The following is a 17,401-nucleotide window of genomic DNA, read 5'->3' as shown; positions in this document are numbered from 1 at the left end:
TGTTTAACTATGAAGAAAGCCACACCAGCACCCCAACTGTCGTCCAGGGCAATAAACAACACAAAGGCCTTACAAGCCCAGCATGTCCTTATCCCTAAAAGGCAACCATAACCTTACCTTGGCAATCTGGCCTCTTATATACTCCTTTACATTTTTACTAGCTATAGACATACCTGAAATAATGTATATAGTGTTTGACAAGTTCATTATTCATTTCTTTTTCTTTTTTTAAAGATTTATTTATTATTATATCTAAGTACACTGTAGCTGTCTTCAGATGCAACAGAAGTGGATGTCAGATCTCATTACAGATGGTTGTGAGCCACCATGTGGTTGCTGGGATTTGAACTCAGGACCTTCGGAAGAGCCATTGGTCCTCTTAACCATTGAGCCTTCTCTCCAGCCCTCATTATCCATTTCTATCTCTGTCTATTATCTACCTACCACCAGGGATGTACTCTTGTAACACACTTGTGCTTGTTTCAAAATGATGAGACTCGGTCCTGTTTCCTGAATATATCTCAGTATATCTTGTATTCTATCCATGAATATACCATCATTTATCTCTTTCCTCTACTATAAAAACTTAGTTTATAATTTTAACAATTATAACAATTATAACAATGCTATTATGAATATCATGTAAATGTCTCCTCTATGTATGCTAATCCTTCCCTAAAAGTGAAATTACTGGGTATTAAGGAATGCATTAAAAATTTCGTTTGTTTTTGAGACAGGGTTTCTTTGTGTAGCCTTGGCTGTCCTGGAACTTGCTCTATAGATCAGGCTGGCCTTGAACTCACAGAGATCTGCCTGCCTGTGTCTCCCACGTGCTGGGATTAAAGGCATGTGCCATCAATTCCCAGGCTCATTTAAAAAATTTTAATATAAAACTGATATGATAGGTTATACATAAAGTATATAATTTAGTATATTTTACCACATGCAATTAGTCAAAAAGCCATAATAAATAAGACAGTTATTCCCAAAGTCTCCTGTGTCATTTTGCAATGCATATCCTTAGTAACCAGGAAGCTATTAAAATATTGTCATTATAGATTATTGCATACATCAAATTTAAAGTAAATAAGATTATACAGCTCTATTCTTTTTTGGTCTGGCTTCTATCAGCATAATTATTTTGAGAGTCATCCATTTTGAATGTATCATTTTCTTTTCTTTTTATATTGTTGAGAAGCATTTCATCACATATTATCCAACAATTTATTCATTCATTTACTGGCAAGCATTTGCAATTTTCTAGTTTTTTGTTATCACATGAGGCTTAATGTAAATTCATGTCTTATTTTGTTCTGGATCAGCATCTAGGGATGGAATGTCTTTGCTTTGCTGGTGTGGGGCTGGTGAGATGACAGTCCTCAGGACAGTTGGCAGAGAGAATGACTCTGTAGTAATCCTCTGGCCTCCACATGCACACTGTGAAACTAACACTAACCCAAGTGAGCATATACACACCCACTCCATGTACACACTCATGGCCTGACACACACACACACAATAAAGAAAACCTAAGGAGAAAACGTAACTACTAGAGAAACTATGATCCTAGCACTTGGGAGGTTGAGGCAGGAGGACTCTGAGTTTGAGGTCAGCCTATGCAACATATTAAGTTCCAGGAAAGTCTTGGCCACACAGCAAGGGCATGCCACAAACAAACTTAACAAAGCAAGCCAGACGTGTTAGTGCACAAACTAATTTCAATACTCCGGTTTCCGGTTGCAAATGGAGAAAGATCATGTGTCTAATACATAGCCTAGGCTATGTAAAAAAAAAAAAATTAAAAGGACCTACCAAAGGGTTGGGGATTTAGCTCGGTGGTAGAGCGCTTGCCTAGCAAGTGCAAGGCCCTGGGTTCGGTCCTCAGCTCTGAAAAAAATAAAAGGATCTACCAAACTACTTTCCAAAGTGGCTGTATCATTTTTGAATTCTTACTGAAAATGTAGGAGAGTTCTATTCCCTCCATGGCAGTATTGGCACCTGGACACTTTTTTATTTCCTTTCCTTTTGACCTTTCTTTCTCTTCTGAGGTAAAGCCTGACGTAGCCCAGGCTGTCCCTGACTCAGTATGTGAATGAAGTTCTGTTTCTACCTGGGTTGCCTGTGGCACTAGACACTGAACCACAGCTTCAAGGCATACTGGCAAGCAATCTAACTGTGCCCACAACACCCCCATTCATTCATTTCAGTTAGTCTAGCTGGTGTCTGGCAGTATCTTTTTTCCTGCACATATGTCCTGTGGTGAAACGTCTGCTTGACGATTGTGTATATTTAAAAAGAACAGCTGAGGGATGACGACAAGCCTGATGACCCTAATGGAATCCATGGAACCCCAGATGATAAAAGGTGAGAACTGACTCCTCCAAGTTGTCTTCTGACCTCCATATGCACCTATATATAGTGTATACATGGGGGCAAGCCAGTAAGCCTCTCCATGCTGCTGCCCCAGGTTCCTGCCCAGTCTGAGTTCCTGTCTTGGCTTCCCTTAGTGGAGTACACCTGGGATAGGTGAGTCAAATAAACCCCTTTGTCTCCACGTTGCTTTCGTTACGGTGCCCATCACAGGGATAGAAATCCTCCCTAAGCACCCAGGCGTATATGAAGTCGTGGGGTGGCACTTGGGTCCTTATGCTTCTGAGCAAGCACTTAGACATTATCTCCCTAGCCCCACTTTAAAAAAGTTCACAGCAAGTCTTATTCTGTATCCGACACTGGCCTAAAATTCTCTATGTATCCAAGGTTAGCCTTGCACTTGTAGTAATCCCCCTGCTTTAGCTCTGTAAGTGTTGTGAGTACAAGTGTAGACCACTAGGACTGGCTATAATGTAGTTGTGCTCATAAAAGTCAAATTAATAATTAACTAAAATCTTTCCACCTTAAATAACATCATCTTTATTCTGAGAGATTTCTAGATTACAAGACTTATTCAAACCTATATATTACAATGCAAATTAAGGTAAAACTATGAGTAAGATTAGACAAAGTTTAAGATGTGAATGGTATGGGCTGGTGAGATGGCTCAGTGAGTAAGAGCACCGACTGCTCTTCCGAAGGTCCAGGGTTCAAATCCCAGCAACCATATGGTGGCTCACTCTGTAACGAGATCTGATGCCCTCTTCTGGAGTGTCTGAAGACAGCTACAGTGTCTAGAATAAATAAATCTTAAAAAAAAAAAAAGGGATGTGATGGTATTTTTCTTTCAGTGTCACAAACATATAAGTCCACCCTGTAAGGCCCTGAATGATTTTAGTGTGATGCTTGTAAACCATCAAACCGTTCTTTGCAACCTGTCCTCCTGTCAACCACTTCTCAGATGATCATGTGAGATAGGAAAATTTTCTCTGGAAAGTACAACCAAAAGAGTAGAAACAGTGAAAACACAAAAAGACTCAGCCTTTTCTCTGACTTATTTTCTGCTTAGATGCACACAACACACAAATCTACGTTCTCCTTCACAATCGGAACGCAGCTGAAGACATCCAGTGCTGAGGTCTTACCCCCTTTAATTCCAATGACGGTGCCTCGAAGGCCGACTGGCACGGAGAAGCTCTCTCTCACGTTCACAACGCGATCAAAGAGCCGGAACTCGGCATCCCGATCAGGAATGACTCCATGCTGCTGCTCTAAGGGCTGAACAGAAGAGAGCCGTGTACTCTAAGGAATGCTTGACACCTTTCACATGTTGATGTCTGTGAGTTCTCTGTTTTCAGAGCGGGGTCTTACTATGTAGCCCTGAGAGACTGCAAACGTTTTCTACCGCCTCAGTTACCCTCCCTCCGCCTCACTGTCTTCTGACTCTGTCTCCTGAGTGGTGGGATGGCAGGCATGCCACCAGGCAAAGTTCTTAGAGTTCTTTCATAGACACTTACTCTGTACAGCAAATGGGGCTTCACTGTTACTCGGACTTTCTTGTTGCTCTTTCTTTGCTGAGGAAGAGAGAATTCAGACAGAAAATTATAAAGCCATCACCACTTCCAACATCTATGAATTTCATAAAGCCAAACAAAGATTGTAATATTAAGAATACCTAAAGTTTTGCACCTGCAGGAGTGAAATACATATTGATAAGATGAATATAGCCTAATTTCTTAAATCTTGTTATTTTAGGTGGTATTATTATTATTATTATCATCATCATTATATGTGGAGTTGGCTCTCTCCTTTACATTTATGTATGGAGACCAAACTCAGATCATTGGGTGGCAATTCTTTTTACCTGCTAAGCCATCTTGCTGTCCTTAATTTTTTTTCTGAAATAGGGTCTCACTATGTAGAAATGGTTGTCCTGGAACTTGTCATGTAAACCAGGCTGACCTTAAACTCACAGATATTTACCTGCCTCTGCCTCCCAAATGTTGGAATTAAAGATACACACCATGATCCTAAATTCTTTTTTTTTTTTTTTTTCCGGAAACAGGGTTTCTCTGTACGGCCCTAGCTGTCCTGGAACTCAATTTGTAGACCAGGTTGGCCTTGAACTCAGAAATCCGCCTGTCTCTGCCTCCCAAGTGCTTGGATCAAAGGCGTGCGCCACCACTGCCCAGCCTAAATTCTTATTTAAAAGTTTTAAAAGTAAAATACTTAAAATTTATTTATTTTTTTAAAATTTATTATTATTTCCATGTGTGTGCGCACGCATGTGCATGAGTGTCATGGCCTAGACATGGAGCTATGAGGACAGCCCGAGGAGTTGCTGTTCTTCTCTCATCATTGTAGGTGCTGGGGATTAGAACTCAGGCCATTGGGCTCGATGGCAAACACTGCTACCCACTGAGCCAACTCACTGGCCCCATAAACTCTTCTGAAAATAAAACATTTCCAAGTTAGAAGTATGCTGCAGATTAGTCATTTAAACTACTCAAGTGTAGTACTGAGAAGGGAGAAAATCAAATTAATTTATCCGCAGGAGTAGGTGAGAAGAAGTAGGCAGGTCCCCTGGCAAGTGCTGGGTTAATTTCGGGTCCTTTGAGGTGCTAGGAAAGGACCCTACTTGAGCTGTACTGTATCTCTCTCTAGCCCTGCTGTAAGTACATCTCATGTTTAACTTTGCCCAACCCAAGGAACGAGACTGCTAAGCATAACGAAAGAAACTTACTTTTAATACAGATTATATTTTGTTTTGAACTTTATATACTTTTTTTCTCTAAAAAGAATTATAAAGAATAGTCATCAGAAGTTTTTTGAAGACAAGGTTTCATTCGGAATGGAGGTATCATCAAAGTCATGATTTCCTGCCAAGGCCTTATAAGTGCTGGGATTACAGGTACCGTTACCATGCTATACTAACAAAGATTTGTAGTAACGAAAAAAAAAAGGATGAAGCATTTATATATAAAAACATTATCTGATGCATATGTGTGTGTGTGTACTTAGGCCAACTGACTCAGAACCAGGTGGTTGTTTTTTGATTTTGTGGAAACAGACTAGAATTTATCCTATCATTTAAAAAGAAAATATAGACACAACAATCCACATCCTCTATTGCACACTCATATACATACACTAAGAAGTAGGAGGAAGGAAGGAAGAAAAGGACTGGATTGCTAGGATAAAATGGTTGCTAGTCTTTTCTTTCTAGCTCTGCTAAAATAGATTTCCATGTTCAAGGTCATGAGACAGACTAACCTAGCTAACAAAGCTATCGCTTTTCAGTCTTTAGCCAGGAGAGAAGAGAGGAGAAAGATGAAAAGCTTGTGCTAAAAGAGTGGTTAGACAGCGGGGAGGAGGAGTTACTGAGCCTCCCTGGGAGCCACAGGTTTCTGGTTACACCTGACCATGAAGGAGGCTGGGAAGTGTAGCCTGGGAAATGGCAAAATGTGCACAGGTGAAAACCTGGACTCTGCTTCAAAACAACTAGGAAACCGGCTGATCTGAGATGTAACTTGTGAGGTACCCTGCCTGTCCCCATCTGTGCCTTGCTGTTCCCAGTCACACACACTCCCATTTCATGTACAATACATTTCAGTTCTCATAACCACGCAGTCTCCTTGACATCCTCTGAACCTAGCTCTGACATCCACAGCTCCTGCAGTCAAGTTCACAGGGATCTTCTAAAGGTCTTGTTACCTACAACTGTGACAGATCATAGTTAAAACTAACACACCGCAATGGGCGGTGTTAGTGCACGCCTTTAATCCTAGCACTTGAGAGTCAGAGGCAGGCGGATCTCTGAGTTTGAGGCCAGTCTGAGTTACAGAGTTAATTCCAGGACAGCTAGGGCTACACAGAGAAACCCTGTCTTAATAACCCCTCAAAACAAAACAAAACAAAAAAAACCCTTAGTTTATACCGATAGGCAAGAAAAAAATAGAATAGTAAATATGACAATATGTTGTATATAAGTATATATAATTTTGCTTTAAAATTTGAAATTAATTAAAAATAAATTAATAATTTTAAAATTTAGAAATAAATAAAAACTTTTATAAGAATTGGAGAAGAAGAAATAATAAAGGTCCCAGACCAAGAACAGTTACACCTAACCAAGTGTTAACTGGCTTGGCTTTGCACCTTAGAATGTACTTTCTTACATTATGTTCTAGGGCCTTACCAGAACTGCAGAGGTAGCACCTGCTCAGAGCTCAGGGACTAGGCTTGGAGGTTCTGCACAGGCCATCAAGTGGGCAGGCCTAGCTTCTTCCTTTCCTTTTCAACAGTCTTGTTATGTAGCCAGAGCTCACTTGAAGCTTGCTAAGCATGGGCTGGGCTTACATTTATGGCAGTCTTCCTGTTGCCACTTCCAAGGGCTGGGCTTACAGGCATGCGCACCACGGCCACCGTACTGGGCTGTTCAGGATCGGCACTTACCAAGCTTCCATGGCGACTCACTTATACCTTAAAGCCAGAAGCACTGCTTTTGCGTGGGACGTAGATGGTTAAAAATGTTCTGCCAGTATGAGAACTACCGTCCAATAAGATTTCTTTTCTTTTCTTTTCCTCCCCCCCCCTCTGTCTCTGTCTCTGTCTCTGTCTCTCTCTCTCTCTCGTGGTGTGAGGGATCGATCCAAATCACATAGGCCAGTGCTCTACCACTGAGGAACATCCTAGTTTAAAAGCTACTGATGGGGCTGGTAAGATGGCTCAGCGGTTAAGAGCACCGACTGCTCTTCCAAAGGTCCCGAGTTCAAATCCCAGCAACCACATGGTGGCTCACAACCATCCATAACAAAAATCTGATGCCCTCTTCTGGAGTATCTGAAGACAGCTACAGTGTACACACATATAATAAATAAATAAATAAATCTTAAAAAAAATTAAAAAATTAAAAAGCTACTGATGGATTCATTTAATGATGGCCCTACAGTTTAAAGATGTTTATATCATTTTCAGAATGTTATATTTGTCTTCTTTCCTTATTCTGTAATAACACACTAAGACTCTAATTATACTCCTTTCACACATAAGTAAGCTTTAAATTCTTGTCTAATTTATATGTTGCAATAAAAATAATAAACTACAATTTTATATATGTATTTTTTGTTTGCAAAATAAAGAAAAAAATGAGTAAATATTTTGTGCTGTGTGTATATGAGGGTATGTGCCCACACGCACAGGGGAGGCCAGAGGAAGGTATGAGATGTCTACACACACATAGGAGGCCAGAGGAGGGTATCAGAAGTCCTCCTCCATCATGCTTTGCGTTAGTCTGAGACAGGTGCTCTTCCATGAGCCTCACTTGCTGTTACCTTTCCAAGCCCCCCACCTCCCGTGCAGCCTGTGCTGCAGTGTTGGGCTTACAGGCCTTACAGGCCATGCCTGGCCTCTATGTGGGTACACAGTATCTGACCTCAGGTCTTCAAGCTTACACAGCAAGCACTCCTATCCTGCCAGCCATCTTCCTAGCCCTGGTTTTTTTTTTTTTAAAGCTAGTATCTCACTCTGTTGCCCTTGCTAGCCTGAACTCACTCATACAGACCAGGCCTGCCTCAGACTAGTGCAATCCTCTTATGCCAGCCTCCAAGTTCTGGGGTCATAGACGGGAGCCACAATAGAATCCTTTATGTCCAAATGGGCTCATTGGCCAGAAATTTTTTAAAAAAATATTTATTTTTATTTTGTGTGTATATAGATGTTGCCTGCAGCATGTCAGCATATCAGATGCATGTAGTATGTGCAGGGGCCAGAGAGGCGCCTTGGGTCACCTGGAACTGGAGTTATAAGTGGTTTTGAGCCACCAACCATGTGGGAGCTGAGAACTGAACCCAGGTCCTCGCTACAAGCATCAAGAGCTCTTGGTCACAGAGCCATCTCTCTAGCCCCTGACCTGAGTAACTAAACCCTTAGGGCTAAGGGTGTCATCTCAGAGGTAATGGCCTTGCCTACATCACAGTACTGAAAACAAAACAAAGCTTGACACCACACAATTCTCTTGATTGGGAGTCTATGATTTTTCTCCAAAAGGAAACAAGTCATGTAGCTCTGGTTTTCACGGTGATCTTCACAGTTTCTGAGTATGCGCCATGGGCGCCAAACACTACCATCCCCCATTAACAGCAGCGGCACACTATGAGCACATCTGTCTGTCTGTCTTCTTTCCTTCCTTGCTTTCTAGCAGCTATGTAGTATAAGCAGATCTTTCTTGTTTCTTTCTTATACTACTACTACCACCATTAATAGCAGCTGTGTACTGTGAACAGATCTATCTATCCTCCTTCCTTGAAAGAAAAAAAGAAGGAAAGAAAGAAAAAGGAAGAAAGAAAGGAAGAAAGAGAGGAAGAAAGGAAGAAAGAAAGACATGGTCTTATGTAGCCTAGGCTAGCCTCTGACCCATTATATAATATAGGATAATCTCTTTTTTTTCTTTTCCTTTTTTCTTTTTCTTTTTTCTTTTTTGGTTCTTTAAGACAGGGTTTCTCCTTACAGGCCTTACTTTTTGGAACTCACTCTGTAGACAGACCAGGATGGCCTCGGACTCAGAGTCTACCTATCTCTGCTGGGACCAAAGGTACACCCCATCATGCCTGACAAATACAGGATAATTTCAACATCCCATTCTGCTGTCTTTTCTTCTGGAGTGCTGGGATTATAGGCGTGCATCACCATAGTTGGCTTTTATGTGGTGCTGGGATAAAATCAGGGTTTTGTGTATCCTAGGAAAATACTCTATTGACTGAGAAACACTCCCAGGAGTTTTTCAGGAGTGCCTGAAGAGAACATGTTTTGTCCAGGTGATCATACTGATGATCATAACTTGTTAGGTAGGTAGGATTTTATTATTGGCTCACCAATGATGAAATGACACTAAAAAACTTAAAATACTGAAAAAGAGTCTTAATGTGAGTTCAATGTGGTAGGAATGGCTCTTGAGCACAAGTCTTAACTGATTTTTCTATTAATTCAAAAAAGAAAGTATGTTATCATGGAATCATTAATAAAATGCAAATTAAGAGATATTAAAGTTTTTTTAAAAATACCAATATAACCAACCCACTTCTATTATACCACTTACTTAAAATGGATAAATTAGGTTAAAGTCTGCTGCTTTGCAATAGCAAAATAGAGAGATAAGAGATTAGTGTGTGCAGGCCTGTGTGTGACTGCACTTGAATGTGTGTAGGTGTTGCCTGTGTACCACGGAATAAACGTGGGAAGTTGGTTCTCTCCTCCCACCATGTGGATTCAGGGTTGAACTCAGGTCATCAGTACTGGAGCACGGGACCCCTCCCTCCCCAGCTCTGAACTCTGTCTTTAAAGGCTGTAATTACAACAGCAAAGAAGAGCAGATCATCATGATGCTCCATGCACAAACTTTCTAGTGCGACTAGAATTATAAGCTTACAACTATTACAAAGAAAGAAATTTTAAATTTTATACTGAATTATAAATTTTATATTTGTACACTGAAGTATATTTACATGTATTCATTTAAATTTCCTAACAGTTGCTGGAAATGCTACAGGACTATTAATCAGAATCATTAAGTACATACATTAGTTGGCTGAGACATAAAAACTGATAACATGTTGTTCACTTTAACTTCAGCTTGCATCAGGAATCATGGTTCCTCAAAGTTAGTACCTTGCACTTCTCAACTTCTTCCTCGATTTTTTCAACAATGGCTGCATCCAGAATGTGCAAGTCACAAGAAGACCGAGACAGAGTACTGACAGGATGTCCTTTTAGCCAAGTAATAATTTCTTGAACTTTCTCAGCCCTACAATAAAAACAGTAGTAACTTTTTTTCACATTGATTAAAAATTTCTGAAGGTTATATTAAGGCTCTAATAATAAAAATTTCTGGGAACTGTGAATTATCAGATTTAAGTAATTAAACCAAAAATGAAATAATACAAGATAAAAGGTAACATTAGCTGACTGTTCAAACGGAAAGCCTAAAGGTCAACTACAGGACAAGAACTACCGCAAATCTTGCTCACCCGTTCTCATTTTCTCCAGGCCAGATGTCATCTTCATAGAATACATCTTCTTGGCTGTTTTTTGCTATATAACTGAACAGTTCTGGTGCTCTAGTCAACAAAGAAATAAATTACTGTTTTAAAATATGCAATTAACCTCACATAAACTTCCTATTAAGTAATTTTGTATTCTACTGGAAACATGTACAATAGACTGAGGATTTTACAGTAATATTAAGGGACAGTATTAATAAGGAATGAGACTGAACGGTCGGAAAGCCAGACTATTCCTATAACTCTAAGAAAATTCTCATTGGCCGAGAAAGAAACAGTTCATTTATTTTAAACAAATTCAATTATGACTCAGTTTTCCTTGATAAAAATGGGAGGAATTAGACACATGGAAATAGTATTTGTAGGTTCTTTCCCCACCCTACCCCACCTCCCGCCCGGTTTCTGAGATAAGGCTTCTTATGTAACCCAGGCTAATCGCAAACTTATAACCTCCTGTTCCAGCCTCCTCAGTGCCGGGATAACAACCACACTACAACATTTCATATGTAAATTAAAGGTTTATAAATTTCTTCTGATATTTTTCAAAATACATTTCTTTTGGAAATTTAAGACTCTACAGCACATCCAAGCAGATTAAACACATCTCTGTAATTCCCCAATCCACTAAAATGACAACAAAGTAGAAAACTGGTCATAAACCAAAAAAGAGAAATGGAGATAAATGGGGTATGTAATGTCACATGGTCTGGGAATAAACGTTTTGACATTAGATATTGGAGAATTGAGAATTAGCTGATCTGATAGACAGGAAAGAGCAGACTAAGCATCAGGGCCAGTCACTAGATGCGAGAGCAGCCACCAGCCACAAAAAGGTCACAACACGTCTGCCCAGTGTTTCATGAGCTGCATTAAAAGCAAGTTTCTTACTCCCAGTTCAGGATCTCACTTGTGACCTGCACTTTTGTTATGCGGCATAAACTTACACAACGGAAAAAAACAGGTAATCAAAAAAGTCTGTTCTTGGGCTGGTGAGATGGCTCAGCGGGTAAGAGCACTGACGGCTCTTCCAAAAGGTCCTGAGTTCAATTCCCAGCAACCACATAGTGGCTCACAACCACCTGTAATGAGATCTGACGCCCTCTTCTGGAGTGTCTGAAGACAGCTACAATGTACTTGTGTATAATAGTAAATAAATCTTTGGGCCGGAGTGAGAAGGGCCAGCCGAAGTAAGCAGAGGTCCTAAAATTCAATTCCCAACAACCACATGAAGGCTCACAACCATCTGTACAGCTACAGTGTACTCGCATACATAAAACAAACAAACAAACAAATAAATCTTTACCAAAAAAAAAAAGTTATGGTGTGCTTTTTTTTTTTTTTTTTTTTTAAAGTCTGTTCTTGAATCTGCAGAGCCTAAATTATGGACTTCAGACGTATTTAATAGCATTTACATTGAAAATGTACATAGCATGCAGTTAGGATAGGTGTTTACTTGCCTAACACCCCTGAAAAATAGCTGCAGATATATTTTTGACAGGTTAGCTGAGGCTATACCAGAGACAGAGAGCTGAGGGGTACGGATGGTACCGAGGATAGGCTAGGAGCTGAGCGTGTGTGGAGCTCATGCACAGGGAGGGACTATACAGCCTCTGGGGCATAATGACTCAAGGAAGAGACGCTTGAGAAGGACACAGACATGCACAAGCTTAGTGGGGAGACTTGTAAAATCAATACTGGTGGGGAGGGAAAAGAAAACAAGCAGAACTGGGCAATGGAACAGGAAGCTGTGAAGCTGTGACTTGTTCTCAGTGAATTTCATGGCCAATCCCACAAAGATCTCAAACTGGGGGAGCCCTTCAGATCTGTCCAGGAGCGGGGCAGGCAGGTTGCTTTCGCTACACCAGAAGGCACTGTGTTGTGAAAAGGGAACATGACCCTAGGTAGGCAGTGTTCTTCATCCACACAATTCCAGAAGAGAGCTTGCAAGTGGAGGGCTGCTACAGCAGCATTACCACTCCCAGTGGAAAAGATCCTTCAGTCTAAGAAAGGTCTGTGGTGGGTGGGAAGTAACAGGGCACAGGGCAACCAAACCCATTTTACCTGATTAGTTTCCAGAACACTAGAAGTCAGTGTTGTTCCTTACATCCATCATGCAAGGAAAAGGCTAGAAGATAACTCTCTAGGAAAAGTTAGCCAGTTAGAGAGAAGATACACAAACACAGCCTATTGATATTAGAATAAGATAAGTTTTTAGAAATAATAATGGCCCATGTTGGGCTGGATAGATGGCTCAGCGGTTAAGAGCACTGGCTGCTCTCCCAGAGGCCCTGAGTTCAATTCCCAGCAACCACATGGTGGCTCACAACCATCTGTAATGGGATCTGATACCCTCTTCTGGTGTGTCTGAAGAGAGCAATGGTGTATTCATATATATATATATATATATAAAATAAATAAATAAATCTTAAAAAAAATGTCCCATGTTATAAACCCCACCCAAGTGCACTAAATTCCCAATAGGCTTTCTGGCACATCCTTGTTAAACAGACACCAATAAGCACTAGAAGTGGTGAAAAACCAAACAAACATAAAATAAAAATTCTTTAACATACAAGGTACAATAAATCAAATAGAGAAGAAAAAATAATTTGGAGAAAATTGGAGACTAAAAAAAAAAGACATTTAGTTTGCTCACAACTGCCTGTAATTCCAGCTCTAGGAGATCTGATGTCTTCTTCTGGCCTCTGCAGGCACCCACAAACATGTGGGGTGTGTGTGTATTGATTTTGATACATGAAAATAATACCAGTACCCAGGAGGCCAAAGCAGGAAGATTACAAGTTTCAGACCAGTCTGTACTTTTTTTGATTTTGAGGCCGGCCTCAGGGGAGGGGTGCTATACCTGGAGACCTTGTCCTCAACAACAACAACAACAGCAGCAGCAACAGCAACAACAACAATAACAACCACCACCACCACCAAAACCAGCCAGCCAACCAACCATCAAAAACAAAGATAACTGAAGATGTCTCTTAGGATATGGCCATATGAAGGATGAGAAAAAGAGTAGAAAGAGACAATAATCATGACATTGTCTAGCTGCAAATATTTATCATAAGCATGCAAACCTAATAGATTTAACAAAAAATTGTAATAAAAACCTAGTGGGAGGAAATATGTTCATGCCTATAGGGGGCTGAGAGAAAGAAGAAGAGTTGGAAGCTCAGAGAGAAGCTGTCACAGTCAGAAATCAATGGCTATGTGACAACTGAAAAAGTAAACACTATTTTTTGCAGTGCCATAGAGCAAACCCAAAGCCTTCAACATGCTAACTAAGCAAGTGCTCTTCAATCTCAAGGCCAAGAAAAATGAAAAAGAAGTCTGAATGTGAGCTTTTTAGGAAATAAGAAAATGAGTAGAGAAGCTAAATTTTCACATGGCAATATGTAACTGAATCTTCCCATCACCCTTTAAAAATTACAGAATGTTGAGGCAGGGGGATGGCTTAGTGTATAAAAGCATTTGCCTCTTGTAAGTAAGCCTGAAGACCTGAGTTAAATTCTCGGGACCCATGTAATGGTCTGAAAGAATTTCCTTGACAAGGCTGCCTTCTGACTTTCACACCCACATGGTGGGACACACCTTTCCCTCAGTATGTATTATGTGCAGTCTCTGTGTATGCACACAATATACTAATGCAAATTTAAATAGTAAAAAGATATAGAGTATGACTTTATTTGGAAATGGGGTTCTAATACAGCCAATTATTAGAAGGCTCTAACACAGTATGACTGGTAGGTACCACTGTAAAGGAGCAATGTAGATAGGCTGACCCAGGTGAAAGCTTATATGAAGACAGGTGGGGAAAGAGATTGTCACCTGAAGATAAGAGGGCTGGAATGATCAATCTACAAGCCAAGGAATACATGAAGTTATAGGACCGTAAGAGAGAGCTGGGGGACTATAATCTTGTTGACACCTTGGTTCTGCTTACTAGAATGGTGAGACAGTTAAGTGGCCTTGGTGAGAGCAGCTAGCTGAAGGTACTTTATCATGAGAGCCCTGTGACACCAATACAGGGACCTCAATGACAAGGAGGATAGAAACTTATGGTAGAGAGAACATTAAGTTGTAAATCAGAAGAAAATGTATTAACTATATATCTAGGTATAGACTCACTTAACATTTACTAATAAAAATGGTACTACATTTCTGAATTATTATTAATACAATTTTTCTTCTTGAGACAGGGTCGACATAGCCCAGGCTGGCCTTAAACTCACTAACTAAGTAAGAATGGCCTCCAATTCCCAATCTTTCTGCCTTTGGCTCCTGTGCTGGGGTTAGAGGTGTATGCTGCCATGCCTAGTTGATGCTATACATTTTATGAAGGACACAATCTCTCTTTCACACAACTTCGGCAGGCAAGTAGGCTGGGAGCCGCTTGATTGGCACTCACCTCTCTATGTACTCTGCGAGGAGCTGCTCTGCTGCCGACGAGTACATCCACTCGTTCCCCACTTTCTTTGTATAGCCAGGGACTTCCTCATTTTTCTTGTTGAATTTGAGATTTAAACCCACATTTGCTTTATGGTCTCCATGAGGGCTAAGTTTAAATCACATATACACATAAGTGTTTTAAAATTTGTTCAAAAAATGAAAAAGTATGCTTTTTTTTTTTTTTTTTTTTTTTTGGTACAGTGCTAGGGATGAGTCCAAAGCCCCACACATGCCAGACAAGCACTACACCACTTAGCTACCACCAAACCCAACATCTGCTTTCAAGTCTTAGAAAAGCTCAGTTCTGATTGTTCTACATTTTAGTCTACATGGTTACTTCTAATTAGCAGTAATTAAAAATTATAGGACAGGCTTTAAAATCCAAGTTAAGAAAGCATATAAATAAATTATGTTATTAGAAAAAAGAAAATTAACAAAACTCAGAAATATATTACTGAGGCTCACACACACCCTCTGATACCTTTTTTCAAGGTTAGCTGCTAAAATACAAACTGTCTTTGAAAACATCTAAAAACTATGCTGTTCATGGAAAGAACTACTGCTGGAGGAATTCATGGGCAACTTAGTCCACAGTCATTAATTGGAAAAAAATCAATACCGAGATAGTAAGCATTTAATCTCTATCATTTAATTTTTCTGCCACTTTAAGCAAATATCCCTAACACAAACTTACTTTCTCCTAGATCCTCTTCCAATAAAAATACTTCCTGTAAACCTTGAAACAAGGTATCCACTCACGCCAAGGCGACCGGCCAACACATATCCTGGGTTGTACTTTATAGAGTATTTCTTTAAATATAAAAATAAAGAGGTCAATTATAGAAACACAGGTTTTCATTAAGTACTACTTGGTTATGTTTGAGATCTGTATAGTTAAGACACCACTGCCCCCACCCCAGGATCTGTCTCAATAAATAAATTCTCTAAGTACCAAACACAGAATTCTTCACGTAACCTTTTTAAAACTAATTTTCATATTCTAAACAGGGATAGCAAGTACCTTGAAGAAAAACAAGGCTTCAAAAATTACTATACATACTGAAGCCAAACACAAGTGCACCATCAAATCAGTCGTGAGGAAAATTAAACAGTGTGAATGTAAATAATCTTTCCCACTAATGCTGCTTTTTTTTCGAGACAGGGCTTCTCTTCTCTGTGTAGCCCTGGCTGTCCTGGAGCTCAGAAAACTGCCTGCCTCTGCCTCCCGAGTGCTGGGATTAAAGGCGTGCACCACCACGCCTGGCAAGACACTAATTTTTATTTATATTCTAATACTTTGTAAGTTATACGGATAGCTTATAAAATATATATATATGAATGAAACTTTCATGTAGCTCAGGTTGGCCTTGAACTTGCTTTGTGCTTGAGGATGATCTTGAACCTCTGATCCTCCACCTCTTAAATTCTGGGATTATAGGCTTGGGCCACTAAACCTGTTCATACAGTGCTGGAGACTGAACTCATGTATGCTAAGCAAGAGCTCTACCAAATGAGCTGCACTTCCAGCTCCAACAGTTTATATTCTTACTTTATGATCGTAGCTGAATGGAGGAATATTTTTGCCACATAACATCCATGTCTTGGGACTGGTAAGTGATTAAACCAGCTACCATTATTTTACTGATTATATGTATCTATAGTGATGCTTAATGGGTAATCATTTTTGGCAGGCTAGAATGTTAAATTACTATTAAAAATATATAAATGGCAGTAGCCAAATGCAGTGGTACATGTTTATAACCCTAATACTTGGATCAAGATAAGGGAAGGAGGATCAAGAGTTCCTTGGCTACTCAGTGATGTAAGCCAGCCTGGATTACTTAAAATACTGTCTCAATAGTTAAGAGAGACACAAAGAACATGGCTGTTCAACAAGAGTATCATCAGATTTAGTAAAGATACTCATCTGGATGAATGTGTTGGTTTGTATATGCTTGACCCAGGGAGTGGCACTATTACAAGGTTGGAGTAGGTGTGTCACCGTGGGCATGGGCTTTGAAACCCTCCTCCTAGCTGCCTGGAAGCCAGTCTTAGCTGCCTTTGGAGGAAGAGGTGGCACTTTGAGCTCCTCCCGCCCCGTCTGCCTGGACACTGCCCTGCTCTATGTAACCTTGACGACACAGACTGAAACCCTGAATCTGTCAGCCGCCCCAGTCAAAGCTCCAATGCGCTGCAAACCCACACCCACAAAGTCCACATTCTTCCAAGCAGAGGCATGGCCGGGCCTGTCACAGCAGTGCCCTAGCCCTGGAACCAACTTCTGTCTTACTGCTGTGAACAGACTCCAAGACCTAGGTAACTCTTATAAAGGGCATTTAATTGGGGCTGGCTTATAGGTTCAGTTCCTGGTTTCAATGCTAGGGATTAAACTGCAGTACTTACACATGCTATGCTAGGTTGTTATGAATAGATCTATATGAATTTATACTTTTCCCTTACACTTTCAGTACGTGTATGTTTATCAGTGGGCATGCATATCACAATGCATGTGT

General features: G+C 40.2%; 1 protein-coding gene across 7 annotated transcripts in view; it reads right to left on the bottom strand.

The window, feature by feature from the left end:
• The window catches only part of Xrn1 (5'-3' exoribonuclease 1), a 103,057-nt gene that overhangs the window by 36,112 nt on the left and 49,544 nt on the right, over positions 1–17,401 (bottom strand). For 6 of the 7 annotated variants that reach the window (XM_006511154.4, XM_006511155.4, XM_011242743.3 and 3 more), the window contains exons 24-29: positions 15,583–15,698; positions 14,848–14,994; positions 10,395–10,484; positions 10,036–10,171; positions 3,888–3,944; positions 3,516–3,648 (exon numbers count right to left, since the gene is read on the bottom strand). In XM_006511154.4, the coding sequence (XP_006511217.1) occupies positions 3,516–3,648; positions 3,888–3,944; positions 10,036–10,171; positions 10,395–10,484; positions 14,848–14,994; positions 15,583–15,698 (679 nt within the window). The remainder of the gene's footprint in view (positions 1–3,515; positions 3,649–3,887; positions 3,945–10,035; positions 10,172–10,394; positions 10,485–14,847; positions 14,995–15,582; positions 15,699–17,401) is intronic. The other variant, XR_001778898.2, reaches the window with a different exon arrangement.

Source organism: Mus musculus, chromosome 9 (genome assembly GCF_000001635.26).
Source record: "Mus musculus strain C57BL/6J chromosome 9, GRCm38.p6 C57BL/6J".
Classification (NCBI taxonomy): Eukaryota; Metazoa; Chordata; class Mammalia; order Rodentia; family Muridae; genus Mus; species Mus musculus.
The sequence above is the reverse complement of the archived record's forward strand: the minus strand, read 5'-3'. Positions and strand labels throughout refer to the sequence as shown.